A 16905-nucleotide genomic window follows, 5' to 3' on the forward strand; every position below is an offset into this window, starting at 1 on the left:
CGGTATTCCTCTGGCAATTGAGATACCGAAGAAGTGCACAAGACTTTAACTGGCTTCCGAAGACAAGTGAAAATACATTGCGTAGACCACGACAAAATTTCAAACCTGCGCCAGTCGAGACTGGGATTGTGCTTTTGGAGCCAGGGATAACCCAGAACAACTGGAAAATGCTGAGCGTTTATCACCTGGAATTGGACGGTTTCAAAATGGGGAGCCACAACAGCAATGGATAACGGAGCAGTTTTGTGAGTAACGAGTGCCGGCTGAAGTGGCCTGCCATCAATGGCCTCAATAGCAAGCGAAACGGACCAAGGCAAAACAGGAATGGAGTGCTTTGATACAAATGCACTGTCAATGAAATAGCCCGCAGCACCGGAGTCAACAAGCTGGGTGTTCCTGGGTGACTATGGAAGAGTCCACCCAGGAAAGGACAACCGTAACCAAAGGTTTCTCCTTTAGTGGTTCCGGGGACGAGGATAAACCACCCAAGGTCTGCCCCCGACAGGACCTTAGGTGTGAGCGTTTCCCAGCCGTGTAGGACAAGATTTCAAAAGGTGGCCCTGTAACCCACAATAGAGGCAGAGCCCCTCCCTCCTCCTAAAGGCACTCTCTGCCACGGAGAGACGCGTGAATCCCAACTAAATCGGCTCAGCAGTACCTTGTGACTCGGGACCAGGAGGCATGGGAGAAGAGGGAGGCATGGGTGGGAACGAACACGTAGGAGACAACGAAACAGTAGGCTTCCGCAAGCGCTACTAGAAAGAGGGCTTCTCACTTAGTCTGATGTCAATTAGGATCAAAAATGACATCAATGCCTCGAGATCTTCTGGTAAATCTCTGGCAGCAACTTCGTCTTTAATCGCATCAGAGAGCCCATGAAAGAAGGTGGCAACAAGGGCTTCATTGTTCCAACCTACCTCTGCGGCAAGCATACGGAACTCAATGGCATACTGAGCAACAGATCTTGTACCTTGCTGAATGGACATGAGTCGTTTAGCAGCAGAGGAGGAGCTAGCCGGAACATCAAATATCCTTCAAAAGGATGCTACAAATTCAGGGTAATTTGAAATCACAGGTTTCTTAGTCTCCCACAAGGGATTAGCCCAGGCAAGAGCTGTGTCAGAGAGTAACGAGATTAGAAATCCCACCTTAGCTCTTTTAGAGGGAAACGCCTCAGGTAACATCTCAAAGTAAATTCCCACTTGGTTCAAAAACCCTCTGCACTGATTAGGATCGCCTCCATATCGCTGAGATAGAGGTGCAGAACCGGATATGCTCCTGGTAGGACTAGGTGCAGCAGCCAAAACAGGAGCAGCCATAACTTGCGGGACACTTTGGTCCAAATGTGCAGTGCGAGTCAGCAGGGTTTGCAGGGCTAGTGCAAATTGATCCAAGAGGTGTTCATCCATTCTGGAAATTATGGCAGGTAAAGGTGGATTATTAGCACCATCAGGATTCATGGCCCTTGCGTAATGTCAGGGTGCCAGGAATCAGACTGAGACAAGAAATGCAAAAATAGTCACACCTTTATTAATAGCAAAAGATAATAAAAAGTCCACAAGTCAAATAACAAGCCAGGAATCAAAACCAGAGCTGGTAGTCAGATGAGCCGAGTCAGGAGCCAAAGCGAATAGTCAGACGAGCCGAGTCAGGAGCCAAAGCAAGTAGTCAGACTTGCTGGAATCAGGAACAAGGAGAACAGCAGAGTCAGGAACAAGCCAGGGATCAGGAACCAGGAGGGACGTCAGACAGCCAGGTAATACACAGGAGCTCTCACAAACAGGTCTGAGACAATGCAAGGGCAAAGCATACTGAACAAAGGCCTTTTAAATAATAAGTGATGACATCACAATTCTGAGACTGCATCCTGTCTCACACGGATGATGTACACCAGTCTGGCCATAAAAGGAAGTGCTGGAAATGAGCAGCATCACACAGTATGCACCAGAATCAGCAAGAGAGGTGAGTAAAATGGCTGCCAGCAACACATGGCAAACAAAGCAGGGAAAAAACCCTGACAAAAGCTCCAGTTGAGTTTAACCCCTTAGTGACGGACCATTTTTCCATTTTCTTACCGTTAAGGACCAGGGTTATTTTTACATTTCTGCAGAGTTTGTGTTTAGCTGTAATTTTCCTCTCACTCATTTTCTGTACCCACACATATTATATACCGTTTTTCTCGCCATTAAATGGACTTTCTAAAGATACCATTATTTTCATCATATCTTATAATTTACTATAAAAGAGTTATAAAATATGATGAAAAAATTGAAAGAAACACACTTTTTTCTAACTTTGACCCCCAAAATCTGTTACACATCTACAACCACCAAAAAACTCCCATGCTAAATAGTTTCTAAATTTTGTCCTGAGTTTAGAAATACCCTATGTTTACATGTTATTTGCAAGTAATAGGGCAATAAGTACAAGTAGCACTTTGCTATTTCCAAAGCATTTTTTTTCTTCAAAATTAGCGATAGTTACATTGTAACACTGATATCTGTCAGGAATCCCTGAATAACCCTTCACATATATATATATATATATATATACAGTGGGACCTCGGTTTAAGAATTTAATTCGTTCTCCGGGATGTTTCTTATTGCGAAAAATTCGTAAACCGAAACACGGTTTCCCATAGGAATGCATTGAAAACCAATTAATGCGTTCCGGAGGTGAGAGAAAAGGTCAAATAAAGTCTACAAAACCTGCTGCAAAAGGCTCCAATGGCTCCAAAAAGCTCCAAAGTTTGCTGCAAATGGCTCCAATGGCTCCAAAAGGCTCCACAACTTGCTGCAAATGGCTCCAAAACCTCTCCAACTGCTACCCACACTTCAGTATGCAGGGAACACTTGCTTCGTATTGCGAAAAAAATTCGTAAACCGAGGGGCAAACCGGAACATTTGTTTCGTATTGCGAAAAAAATTCTTAAACCGAGACAATTTTTTTCAAGATTTTGAATTCGTAAACCGAAATTTCGTATACCGAGTCGTTTGTAAACCGAGGTCCCACTGTATATATATATATATATATATATATATATATATATATATATATATATATTTAGTAGACAACCCAAAGTATTGATCTAGGCCCATTTTGGTATATTTCATGCCAACATTTCACCGCCAAATGCGATCAAATAAAAAAATTTTTCACAAACTTTAGGTTTCTCACTGAAATTATTTACAAACAGCTTTTGCATTTATGGCACAAATGGTTGTAAATGCTTATCTGGGATCCCCTTTGTTCAGAAGTAGCAGACATTTATGGCTTTGGCATTACTTTTTAGTAATTAGAAGGCCACTAAATGCTGATGTGCACCACACGTGTATTATACCCAGCAGTGAAGGGGTTAATTAGGTAGCTTGTAGGGTTAATGTTAGCTTTAGTGCAGTGTAGTAGACAATCCAAAGTATTGAGCTAGGCCCATTTTGGTATATTTCATGCCACCATTTGCGATCAAATGCGATCAAATAAAAAAAATTGTTAACTTTTTCACAAACTTTAGGTTTCTCACTGAAATTATTTACAATCAGCTTGTGTAATTATGGCACAAATGGTTGTAAATGCTTCTCTGGGATCCCCTTTGTTCAAAAATAGCAGACATTTATGGCTTTGTAAATGCTTTTTGGTAATTAGAAGGCCACTAAATGCTGCTGCGCACCACACTTGTATTATACCCAGCAGTTAAAGGGACACTAAACCCCAAAAAAATATTTCATGATTCAGGTAGAGAATACAATTTTAAATAACTTTCCAAATTACTTATATTATCTAATTTGCTTAATTCTTTAGATATCTTTGGTAACGAAATAGCAATGCACATGGTTGAGCCAATCACACAAGGCATCTATGTGCATCTACCAATCAGCAGCTACTGAGCATATCTAGATATGCTTTTCAGCAAATAATATCAAGAGAATGAAGCAAATTAGATAATAGAAGTAAATTAAAAGTTGTTTATAATTGCACGCTCTTTCTAAATCATGAAAGAAAAAATGTGTTTCATGTCCCTTTAAGGGGTTAATTAGGTAGCTTGTAGGGTTAATTTCAGCTTTAGTGTAGAGATCAGCCTCCCACCTGACACATCCCACCCCGTGATCCCTCTATGACCCCCCTGAAACAGGTCTCTTCCCTCCCCCAACTCACAATTGTCACCACCATCTTAAGTACTGGCAGAAAGTCTGCCAGTACTAAAATAAAAAGCTTATATATATATATATGTATATATATAAACAGTTCTCTAACCCTCCCCCCTCTAGCTAATTACCGCCATCTTGGGTAATGTCAGCTGTCTGCGAGTACCCACTTTGCATTAAAATTGGGCTGTTGTTTTTCTTTTTAGCTAATCCCACTTTTTCCGTAGTGTAGCTGCCCCCCCCTCAATACCCTGCCCCCTTCCAGATCCCTTTCCCAACATTTATTCCCCCCCTCCCTCTGCCTCAATATCGAGACATCACTGCAATACCCTGAAAGTGACTGGAAGCGATCACAATCGCTTCCAGCACTTCAAACCCCTGAGGACTTGCCAGGCACGTCCTTGGTCATTAAGGACCATTTTTTGTAGGACATGCCTGGCACGTCCTCAGTCGTTAAGGGGTTAAATTAATCCCATTAAAAAGTGACCCATTTAACACAAGCAATCATATCCCTGAATTCTTTTTCTAGCCAGAAATGTATCTAAACCATTTGTAAATGTATCTAAGGTAGTAACATTTACTACCTCATTAGGTAATGAGTTCTACAATTTGATTGCTCTTGCAGTGAAAAAACATTTACATTGCTGGAGATTAAATGTACTTTTTCCAGCCTTAAATTTTGACCTTTTGTCACAAACAATTTTCTTGGAATAAACAGAGCTTCTGCCATCTCTGTATATGGATACCAAAAACCCTCCCACAGACAGGAGAGAACAAAAGAGATAGGAGTTTAAAGCACTCACCCTTATTAGTGTTACACTAAGGCTAAAACTTAACCTTTAATAAATTACACACATAAAACAGCAGGAATACCTGCATATCCACCCCCCCACCATAAATTAAATTGTCTAACATCCCCCTCTTTCCTGGTAGAAAAACTGGATATGCCGGGTTTAGGTGCCAGGGGTATTATAAATGATAATACTTTAAAACAAACACGTTTCGGCTGTGATACTGGCTTTTTTCAATGTTTAGTATAAAATGAAAAGCCGAAAATACGGGTACTGATGCCTTATAAGCTTCCACCTAAATATTAAGAGCCAATCCGAGCACGGAACGCATTTCTGCTCCTCCCACCCTCCATATTCTTCCATTGATAGGACATGCTGTGGGTGTAAACACGGATCATATTTCTTATTGGCTCTTGATTAGCTGAAACAGCGTCATTACGCATCCCTTCTCCCCTCTGTATTAAGCTGCCAATACTTATGGATATACAATGCGATCAAATAAAAAAAATTTTCACAAACTTTAGGTTTCTCACTGAAATTATTTACAAACAGCTTTTGCATTTATGGCACAAATGGTTGTAAATGCTTATCTGGGATCCCCTTTGTTCAGAAGTAGCAGACATTTATGGCTTTGGCATTACTTTTTAGTAATTAGAAGGCCACTAAATGCTGATGTGCACCACACGTGTATTATACCCAGCAGTGAAGGGGTTAATTAGGTAGCTTGTAGGGTTAATGTTAGCTTTAGTGCAGTGTAGTAGACAATCCAAAGTATTGAGCTAGGCCCATTTTGGTATATTTCATGCCACCATTTGCGATCAAATGCGATCAAATAAAAAAAATTGTTAACTTTTTCACAAACTTTAGGTTTCTCACTGAAATTATTTACAATCAGCTTGTGTAATTATGGCACAAATGGTTGTAAATGCTTCTCTGGGATCCCCTTTGTTCAAAAATAGCAGACATTTATGGCTTTGTAAATGCTTTTTGGTAATTAGAAGGCCACTAAATGCTGCTGCGCACCACACTTGTATTATACCCAGCAGTTAAAGGGACACTAAACCCCAAAAAAATATTTCATGATTCAGGTAGAGAATACAATTTTAAATAACTTTCCAAATTACTTATATTATCTAATTTGCTTAATTCTTTAGATATCTTTGGTAACGAAATAGCAATGCACATGGTTGAGCCAATCACACAAGGCATCTATGTGCATCTACCAATCAGCAGCTACTGAGCATATCTAGATATGCTTTTCAGCAAATAATATCAAGAGAATGAAGCAAATTAGATAATAGAAGTAAATTAAAAGTTGTTTATAATTGCACGCTCTTTCTAAATCATGAAAGAAAAAATGTGTTTCATGTCCCTTTAAGGGGTTAATTAGGTAGCTTGTAGGGTTAATTTCAGCTTTAGTGTAGAGATCAGCCTCCCACCTGACACATCCCACCCCGTGATCCCTCTATGACCCCCCTGAAACAGGTCTCTTCCCTCCCCCAACTCACAATTGTCACCACCATCTTAAGTACTGGCAGAAAGTCTGCCAGTACTAAAATAAAAAGCTTATATATATATATATGTATATATATAAACAGTTCTCTAACCCTCCCCCCTCTAGCTAATTACCGCCATCTTGGGTAATGTCAGCTGTCTGCGAGTACCCACTTTGCATTAAAATTGGGCTGTTGTTTTTCTTTTTAGCTAATCCCACTTTTTCCGTAGTGTAGCTGCCCCCCCCTCAATACCCTGCCCCCTTCCAGATCCCTTTCCCAACATTTATTCCCCCCCTCCCTCTGCCTCAATATCGAGACATCACTGCAATACCCTGAAAGTGACTGGAAGCGATCACAATCGCTTCCAGCACTTCAAACCCCTGAGGACTTGCCAGGCACGTCCTTGGTCATTAAGGACCATTTTTTGTAGGACATGCCTGGCACGTCCTCAGTCGTTAAGGGGTTAAATTAATCCCATTAAAAAGTGACCCATTTAACACAAGCAATCATATCCCTGAATTCTTTTTCTAGCCAGAAATGTATCTAAACCATTTGTAAATGTATCTAAGGTAGTAACATTTACTACCTCATTAGGTAATGAGTTCTACAATCTGATTGCTCTTGCAGTGAAAAAACATTTACATTGCTGGAGATTAAATGTACTTTTTCCAGCCTTAAATTTTGACCTTTTGTCACAAACAATTTTCTTGGAATAAACAGAGCTTCTGCCATCTCTGTATATGGATACCAAAAACCCTCCCACAGACAGGAGAGAACAAAAGAGATAGGAGTTTAAAGCACTCACCCTTATTAGTGTTACACTAAGGCTAAAACTTAACCTTTAATAAATTACACACATAAAACAGCAGGAATACCTGCATATCCACCCCCCCACCATAAATTAAATTGTCTAACATCCCCCTCTTTCCTGGTAGAAAAACTGGATATGCCGGGTTTAGGTGCCAGGGGTATTATAAATGATAATACTTTAAAACAAACACGTTTCGGCTGTGATACTGGCTTTTTTCAATGTTTAGTATAAAATGAAAAGCCGAAAATACGGGTACTGATGCCTTATAAGCTTCCACCTAAATATTAAGAGCCAATCCGAGCACGGAACGCATTTCTGCTCCTCCCACCCTCCATATTCTTCCATTGATAGGACATGCTGTGGGTGTAAACACGGATCATATTTCTTATTGGCTCTTGATTAGCTGAAACAGCGTCATTACGCATCCCTTCTCCCCTCTGTATTAAGCTGCCAATACTTATGGATATACAATCCATTTAACAATTCCGTTAATATGAGATCTAACATTCGCTCTGGTATGTGCATTTAGGGTCAATTAAAAGTTAGTGATTTCCGAGCGTCCCACAGTGATCTCTTCTTTCTGATAAACTTCTATGTTTACATACGTCACGGGACTGCATTCTGTGTCTCCTACCAAGCTAGATTGACACTTTGATAAAGCCGTCAAGCGAAATGCGTATCAGGCGTTTCTCCTCCTGATTCACTTCAGCCTCTTTGTTTATCTGAGACCTATGTTGTTGTAATTTTGGCTACTTGCCTTGGTGACCACCCAGTTAATACCGGCTCTCACATGCACACACTCTAGCTAGCATTATTTGCGTGAGGAGTCTCCTCTAGCTTTCGTTAAATATTTTGTGTTGCTTGTCACCTGGCTATCTGGGCCTATGGCTTTTTTGGTCACCTTAATAGATTTATACTTGTGATATTTCACTGGTTCTCATTGTGTTGTTTCAGGCTGTTGGGAATCACTACCTTAAGTATTTTAATCAAAGTCTTATTGCACACATACCTATAGTATTTTATTTTTAATCTATACCATTAAATGCTATGTTTTATAGGAACCTGAAAGGTTCTTTCCCCTTTTCTCCTTATTAATTGATGGATGTGGTCTTTGAGTGCTCTGTATGTGCCACTGATTTTCTCCCTCCATTTTTCTTCTAGTTATATTTGGCCTGAGCACCCCTCACGGTTTATTTGAGACTAATATTGGGGATATACTACTCCTATTGATGTTATATTTTCTGTGAGGCATATATTGATATTATGTGTTCCCTATTTTTCTTTATTTTCACTATTTTCCATAGCATGTTATTCATGTAGAGCAGAAACAAAAACTCCCCTTCCTTCAGGATTCCTCAAATTACATCAATGACTTAGCCTTAAAAGCCGCTGCCCTGCATCATGCACCCATCTTAGCTTGTTATTTATTACTACTCTAAAATCCATTTCCTCCTCTCTTATGTTATGTCTAGTCCCAGTTAAATAATAGGTTGCCTGCTTATTTTTGCTTCCAAAATGTAGAACCTTGAATTTTCCAGTATTAAATCTAATTTTCCATTTACCAGCCCATTCTTCTAATTTTTGTAGATCCCCTTGTAAAGCAATGTCATCCTGCACTGACCTAATAACCATGTAGGTATATAAATAAATATATATTTACACACATACAAATATATACACATATATACACCTGAGCCCTTCCCAGTAAAACACCTTGACATATACCATATCCCTTCCAAACCCTTTTTATACATTTATTTCAATAATAAACTTATATTTTGCATTTAATATGTTTATACTGTATATGCGTGCCATACTTTATTTTAATATGTTTTATATGTGTTTTTGTTATACTTTTCTTCTAGCCCTATCACTTTACTTCGGATATCAAGTCATGTAATGTGTTGTGCTCAAATGCCTATAACCTATAACTTTCAACTTGTAATATTAGTGATTTTGGGATATTCATTGAAAGTACAGGGAGAACTAAAAGAATGAATAAAGGATTATCTGTTTTTTCAGTTTTACATGGACTTGTAATACCAGATTGCGTGCTAAGCGCAGTCCATAAATATTGATAGCAAACCTTGCTTTATCTATATCGCTCCACTTGTAATCCAGGCCATAATTGTAACAAAAAAATAGAACAGTTAAACATATTGTTATACATACATTCAATATTTTTTTTCTATCAAGTATTTGATACAAAAAAAACTTATGACCCTTCATGTTTTTCACACTACTTTTACATGGTTTTTATGCATCGCGTTGCGTTTTCTATTGATGAACAATACTCGTCCATAGGCATAACTCACAGGTTGCTTTTATTTATTAATAAGCAACAAAGTACAGGAATGGCTTGACCCATATGGACACAGTTTCCCTTTAACTCATCTGCCACTTCTGAGGTGGCGAACTGCAATCATCCCGATCAGATACAATTGGGATGATTGACACCCCCTGCTAGCAGCCGATTAGCGACGAATGTGCAGGGGGTGGCATTGCACAAGCATTTAACCATAAATGCTTGTGCAATGTTAAATGCCAACAGCGTATGCTGACGGCATCATTCGTGCCAGGCTGCATCAAATCATGTCCGCCCGGTATTTGATAAATCGGCCCCATATTGTTTTTTATCTTGCTGTATAAACAAAAAGATGAGAGAGGACATGAAGAGAAAGAATGAAACATGAGGATAATGATGCTCACTAGTATAAATAACAGAAATAGGTTGGAAGAGGTGCATTGGGAAATAAGATAAATATATGAACTAATCGTTTTGTACATTTTATTTATTATGAACTTAATTCCTGTTTTTATGTATTTAAAGCTGAGCTGAACACCATTGCTCCAATCATCTCTAACTTCTTCCTGGCCTCCTATGCCCTCATCAACTTCTCTTGTTTCCACGCTTCCTTGGCAAGGTCCCCAGGTATGCACAGTTTTATGCTGGATGGTGGTTGCTACAGTAATCTGGAACAGGGTTTCTTAACTCCAGCCCACAAGGAGCCCTATTTGGACAGTATTTCCTTATTGGTGATAATCTCATTAAATATAGCCTATTATGGCTCCTTGAGCATTAGAATAGAAAAATTGTGTTCTAGAATCTGATTGGAAAGAATTAAGGAATGGATGAATCATATTTAAAAAACAAGAAATATGCACTTCACTGGGAACTTTAGAGTTCAGCCCAATTGTTCCTTGTACAGAAGAGCTTTGTCTTTCTACTTTTACCCACCCATTTAACTGACAAAGGTAATGAAGTTGCCTGAAAATCCTTCAAGACTAACAACGTTTAAAGAGAAACTAAACCCAAATGTTTTCTTCCTTCTCTTGCTACCTTTATTTAAAAAGCAGGAATGTGATGCCTAGGAACCAGCCCATTTTTGGTTGAGAACCTGGGTTATGCTTGCTTATTGGTGGCTAAATGTCAGTCACCAATAGGCAAGCGCTATCCATGGTGCTGAACCTAAAATGGGCTGGCTGCTTAGATTTACATTCCTGCTTTTAAAATAAAGATAACTAGAGAACGAAGAAAAATTGATAATAGGAGTAAATTAGAAAGTTGCTTAAATTTCACGCTCTATCTGAATCATGAAGGAAAAAATGTGGGTTTAGTATCCCTTTAAGTCTATTTAAAATTCTGCCTATTTATCATTGCGTCAATCTCGATGCGTTCGCTGGAGTCAATAAGCTCGTCAGACATCTCTGCCACAAATCTACATACAATGGCCTTATTTATTAAAAAATCTGTCAAAAACGCGTGTCAAATACGGAGCGATGAGCATCAGACTGTTGATAAATAAAAGTCAGCGATGTTGCGGATATTTTGTTTTTTCCAACTTTATACCATTACATTACTGTCCATGAAAAAGCACATTTCTCTAAAGCTAATCTTTTATTTTTCATCGCTAATGTCCAAGAAATAGCTAGATTTATACCTGAATAGACAATAATATCTCATAGAAAATTATTTTCTATGTATTTGTTATATAAAAAAATGATATATGATATTTTCACATAAATTTATGTATATTTGTATTTCTAGAAATCATGATATGCCTATCTCATGGTTTTTTGTTTTTTTTAAATGATTATTAATGCTAGAATTTGTACATATATCTTTGCACATACTTGTATATATATATATATATATATATATATATATATATACTGTATGGTTATGTCAGAAATCTTTTGCAAACATATTTATGTATTTTTACCACTATATGTATATAGTGTAAATATATTAATATTCTGAGCAGGAATAATTGTGAATATAACATGTAATCAGGATATCATATGTATTTATTTGCAATCAATGGATATTTTAAGAGCTGGGGCAGTTGTCTCTCTGCATCTGTGTAACCCCTCCTGATTGCAATCTAGTTTTAAACACCACCCCTACACCACCCCTACACAGGTGTTAAAAAATGGGCTGGCATATAAGATGAAATTTCTTAATGAAAATGAAATTCAACAGAAGGAAGAAAAACACTGAAAATAGCATGACAGTAAAGAGGTGATTTTAATTTCTGTTGTATCTGATTCATGACAGTTTAATATTAGTTAGACTATCCCTTTGAGCTATCAGTTTAAGATTATATTGAATCAAACATCATTCACATTTTTAAAATCATTGTCTAAAATATTACACTGTGTGCCTAATGTCATCATCAAGGTTTAACTTTAATACTAATTTGACATATACATACTTTCAAAGTATAATACACAATGTAACAAATGGCACTTACAAGTTCTGATGCGTGATCAATGACACAAGTATCAAGCAATTTGATTCGTTAGTGATAGAAGAAAATGTATATTTCTCCTACATTGGTGTATCCGGTCCACGGCTTCATCCTTACTTGTGGGATATTCTCAATCCCTACAGGAAGTGGCAAAGAGAGCACACAGTAAAGCTGTCCATATAGCTCCCCTCAGGCTCCGCCCCCCCAGTCATTATCTTTGCCGCTCTAACTAGTAGCATCTCCCCGGGGGTGGTAAAGAGTATGTGGTGTTAGTTGTAGTTTTTTATTTCTTCTATCAAGAGTTTGTTATTTTAAAATAGTGCCGGCTTGTACTATTTACTCTGCAGAAGAAAGTGAAGAAGATTTCTGCTAAGAGGACTATGATTTTAGCACCAGTAACTAAAATCCATTGCTGTTCCCACGCAGGACTGTTGAAACCAGATAACATCAGTTGGGGGGAACAGTTTGCAGGCTTAACTGCTTCAGGTATGATCAGTCATTTTTCTAACAAGACCCAGTAAGCTAGAAGACTGTCAGAAATTCCCTCTGGGATAGGTAAGCCATTGTTATTAGATTCAGCAATAAAAGGATGGCTTATTTTAAGGGCTTATGCTGGTTGACACTATTGTGGGCTAATCGATTGCTTTTTAGCAAGTTTTCAACTTAAATAGGTGTTTTTTTATCAACTTAAAACACTTTTGGGGATTAATTTGTGCCTGGCACTTAGTTGGACACCTAATCTAGTCAGAAAGGCCCCTCCACTCTGGTATGCAGAGGAAGGAAGCCTCATTTTCGCGCCTCAATTGTGCACTTGTTTTGACTAGCCAGTTCATGCAGCTTCACGTGGGGAGTCCGGAGGCATCAGGAAGGGCTCCAGGGAGGCTTATATTCTTACCAAAATAACCCTAAGGAAGGTAAAAGCCACAGGGCAAGCTGTGGCAGAGTACTGTAGTGTGTTAACCGGTTAACTGCTGTTATTAGCTCTGGTTTGGGCATATAGGGCTCCATGTACGAAGCAGCGTAAGCTGCTCCGGAGCCTTTGCGGGGCAGGTTCGCATATGCGAGCCTGCTTCCCGCAATGTAAGAAGCAGCGGTCATTAGACCGCTGCTTCCTACACCCTACGCCACCTCTTAGGTGGCGAAGCAAAATCACCGAGAGCTCGCTCGCTCTCGGTGATTGACAGCCCCTTCAGTCGCGTGATTGGTCGCGCGACTGAAGGGGCGGGCATTACACACTCCGCTGAGTGTGTAATGATACATACGGGCAAGCGGATCAATAGATCCGCTGCCCGTGTGTAGCGGAGGCGGGCGGACAGCTTCGCGAGTTAAGAAGCTGTCCGCCCGCCTCTTAGTACATGGAGCCCTAAGGGGTTAATTGGTCTGAAAATTTGTGTGCAACCTTTTCAAAGCATTATGACACTGTGGTGAAAATTTCATAAAAATCGGATGTGTTTTTGATGGTTTTTTGATGTTTCAGTAATAAAGTGTGCACTTTTATTATTTAAAGAGACAGTAACGTTTTTGTCAAAAATAAATTTTATTGCATTGAAATTATTTTTAAGTCTGTTAAACATGTCTGAACCTTCAGATAGCCTATGTTCTCTATGTTCAAAGGCCAAGGTGGTTCCCCCATTAAATTTATGTGTAAAATGTGCTATAGCGTCCAAACAGCTTAAGGACCATACAATTACACTTAAAGATATAGCCCAAGATGATTCTTTAGCTGAAGGGTTTGAAGATAGCTCGCTATCCTCCCCTTCTGTGTCAACACCAGCTATGCCTGCGCAAGCGATGCCCAGTACATCTAACGCACCAATTGCGATTACTATGCAACAGTTAGCGGCAGTAATGGATAATTCTCTCTCAGCATTTTTATCCAAACTGCCAGCTTTTCCTAGGAAGCGTGATTGCTCAGTTTTAAACACAGAAAATGAGCAAGCTGACGCAGAGGATAATTTATCTGTAGTGCCCTCACATCAATCTGACTTGGCGGTGAGGGAGGGCCTGTCTGAGGGAGAAATTTCTGACACAGGGAAAGTTTCTCAGCAGGCAGAGCCTGATGCCATAGCATTTAAATTTAAGCTTGAACACCTCCGCGCCCTACTTAAGGAGGTTCTAGCTACACTTGATGATTGTGATCCTTTGGTGATCCCTGAAAAATTGTGTAAAATGGACAAATTCTTAGAGGTCCCAGTACACACTGATGCATTTCCGATACCTAAGAGGGTGGCGGATATCGTGACTAAGGAGTGGGAGAAGCCAGGTGTACTCTTTGTTCCCCCTCCTATATTTAAGAAAATGTTCCCAATTGTTGACCCTAGAAGGGACGCATGGCAGTCGGTCCCTAAGGTAGAGGGGGCAGTTTCAACGCTAGCTAAGCGCACGACTATACCAATAGAAGACAGTTGCGCTTTCAAAGATCCTATGGATAAAAAATTAGAAGGATTGGAGAAAGGTTTGTCAGCTAGTTCCTTAAAAGGACAGATATCAGCTCTGTCTGTTTTGTTACACAAACGTCTGGCAGCAATGCCAGATGTTCAGGAGTTTGTGCAGGCTTTAGTCAGAATCAAGCCTGTCTACAGACCTGTGGCTCCTCCATGGAGTCTAAATCTAGTTCTTTCAGTTCTTCAGGGGGTTCTGTTTGAACCTCTACATTCCATAGATATTAAGTTACTATCTTGGAAAGTTTTGTTTTTGGTAGCTATCTCTTCCGCTAGAAGAGTTTCTGAATTGTCTGCTTTGCAATGTAATTCACCCTATCTGGTGTTTCATACAGATAAGGTCGTTTTACATACCAAACCAGGTTTTCTTCCAAAAGTGGTTTCCAATAAGAATATTAACCAGGAAATAGTTGTTCCTTCTCTGTGTCCTAACCCAGCTTCTAACAAGGAACGTCTGTTACACAATCTCGATGTGGTTCGTGCTTTGAAGTTTTACCTAAAAGCAACTAAAGATTTCAGACAAACTTCGTCCTTGTTTGTCGTCTATTCTGGTAAGAGGAGAGGTCAAAAGGCGACTGCGACCTCTCTGTCTTTCTGGCTGAAAAGCATCATCCGGTTGGCTTATGAGACTGCTGAAAGGCAGCCTCCTGAACGAATTACAGCTCACTCTACTAGAACTGTGGCTTCCACTTGGGCTTTCAAGAATGAGGCTTCTGTTGAACAGATCTGTAAGGCAGCGACTTGGTCTTCACTGCATACATTTGCCAAATTTTACAAATTCGATACTTTTGCTTCTTCGGAGGCTATTTTTGGGAGAAAGGTTTTGCAAGCAGTGGTGCCTTCCGTTTAGGTTACCTGACTTGTTCCCTCCCTTCATCCGTGTCCTAAAGCTTTGGTATTGGTTCCCACAAGTAAGGATGAAGCCGTGGACCGGATACACCAATGTAGGAGAAAACAGAATTTATGTTTACCTGATAAATTTCTTTCTCCTACGGTGTATCCGGTCCACGGCCCACCCTGGCATTTTAGTCAGGTTTAAATTTATTTTTATAAACTACAGTCACCACTGCACCCTATGGTTCTCCTTTTTCTCCTAACCGTCGGTCGAATGACTGGGGGGGCGGAGCCTGAGGGGAGCTATATGGACAGCTTTGCTGTGTGCTCTCTTTGCCACTTCCTGTAGGGATTGAGAATATCCCACAAGTAAGGATGAAGCCGTGGACCGGATACACCGTAGGAGAAAGAAATTTATCAGGTAAACATAAATTCTGTTTTCAATCAGATTGTCTGATGTCATAAATCCAGTGATTATGCATTTCCCAATAAAAAGTGGTGGAAATTTAATTTTCACTAGTTTGTGGGTTGTTTTTGAGTATTGCGTCAAATTTGATGTGAAAAGTGTTGTGTCAAATTTGGTGCAAAGTGAAGAGTGGGACTTGTATTACATGCCTTAAACGTGGTGCAAATAGATTTATCCAAAAAAAAAGTTAGCTTTATTATGTTATGAATTTATTTCATTTTTATCTCTATATCTCCTAATGCACCAAATTTGGAGTAATACTTTGCACCAAATTTGGAGCAATACTTCGCACCAAATTTGGAGCAATACTTCGCACCAAATTTGGAGCAATAATATTGTCCCCTTGCTTTGAATTTTTGATAAATTGGCAAGAGGGTCAAATGGAGTCTAATGTGACAGCGGATGATCAGTATTCCGCTCGAAAAACACAAGCATCGATCTGCGATGGATTGATATTGCGGGAGCGTATATTATGTCAGACATTTCAACATTTGACGATCTTAACACTTTGTTAACTACGGCGGATCAAATTTGCGTCAAATTTGACGCTGACTTCCAGGGCATTATCAGTTGAAGCTTTGATAAATTGGCCCCTTATTCTAAATTTCAAATAAGCAGTAGATTTTTTTTCCAGACAAATTATTCCCTAACACCACTTGCTGGCCCCTATATCATGCGAAAGCCATCAGCCAATCACAAACTCATATATGTATACACTGTGAACTTTTGCACATGCTCAGTAGTAACTGATGCCTCACAAAGTGAGCATATAAAAATATTGTGCAAAATTGATAATGGAAGTAAATTACAAAGTCTCTTAAAACTTCATGCTCTGTCGGAATCATGAAAGTATAATTTTGACTTTATTGTCCCTTTAAAGTTTAAACAATAAACATTGCACATTCAGTGCAACTAAATCTCTGTTCTGCTTTTTTTACACCCTGAAAACTATCCACATCAAATCACACTGTATTCTTTTACTACTAGACACACCTATTATACTTACATAGCTATTATTCTTATTACTGGAAACTGTATCTTATAACTCAGCTCATCTGGCAGAAGACTCCTATTCAGTTAGCTGCTCTCCTAAACTGAAAAACACTTTATCCTTATGACTTGTGTTTTTTTCTCCTTTTCTTATATTTCTTGGTCTATAAAGAAATATCTAAA

At 39.3% G+C, this 16905-nt stretch overlaps 1 protein-coding gene across 1 annotated transcript in view; it reads left to right on the forward strand.

Annotated features, from left to right (window-relative positions):
- The window catches only part of LOC128647309 (solute carrier family 12 member 2-like), a 415312-nt gene that overhangs the window by 289378 nt on the left and 109029 nt on the right, over window positions 1-16905 (forward strand). Inside the window, exon 14 of the mRNA XM_053700093.1 lies at window positions 10071-10172. Within this exon, the coding sequence (XP_053556068.1) occupies window positions 10071-10172 (102 nt within the window). The remainder of the gene's footprint in view (window positions 1-10070; window positions 10173-16905) is intronic.

This window comes from Bombina bombina, chromosome 2 (genome assembly GCF_027579735.1).
Source record: "Bombina bombina isolate aBomBom1 chromosome 2, aBomBom1.pri, whole genome shotgun sequence".
Lineage (NCBI taxonomy): Eukaryota > Metazoa > Chordata > Amphibia > Anura > Bombinatoridae > Bombina > Bombina bombina.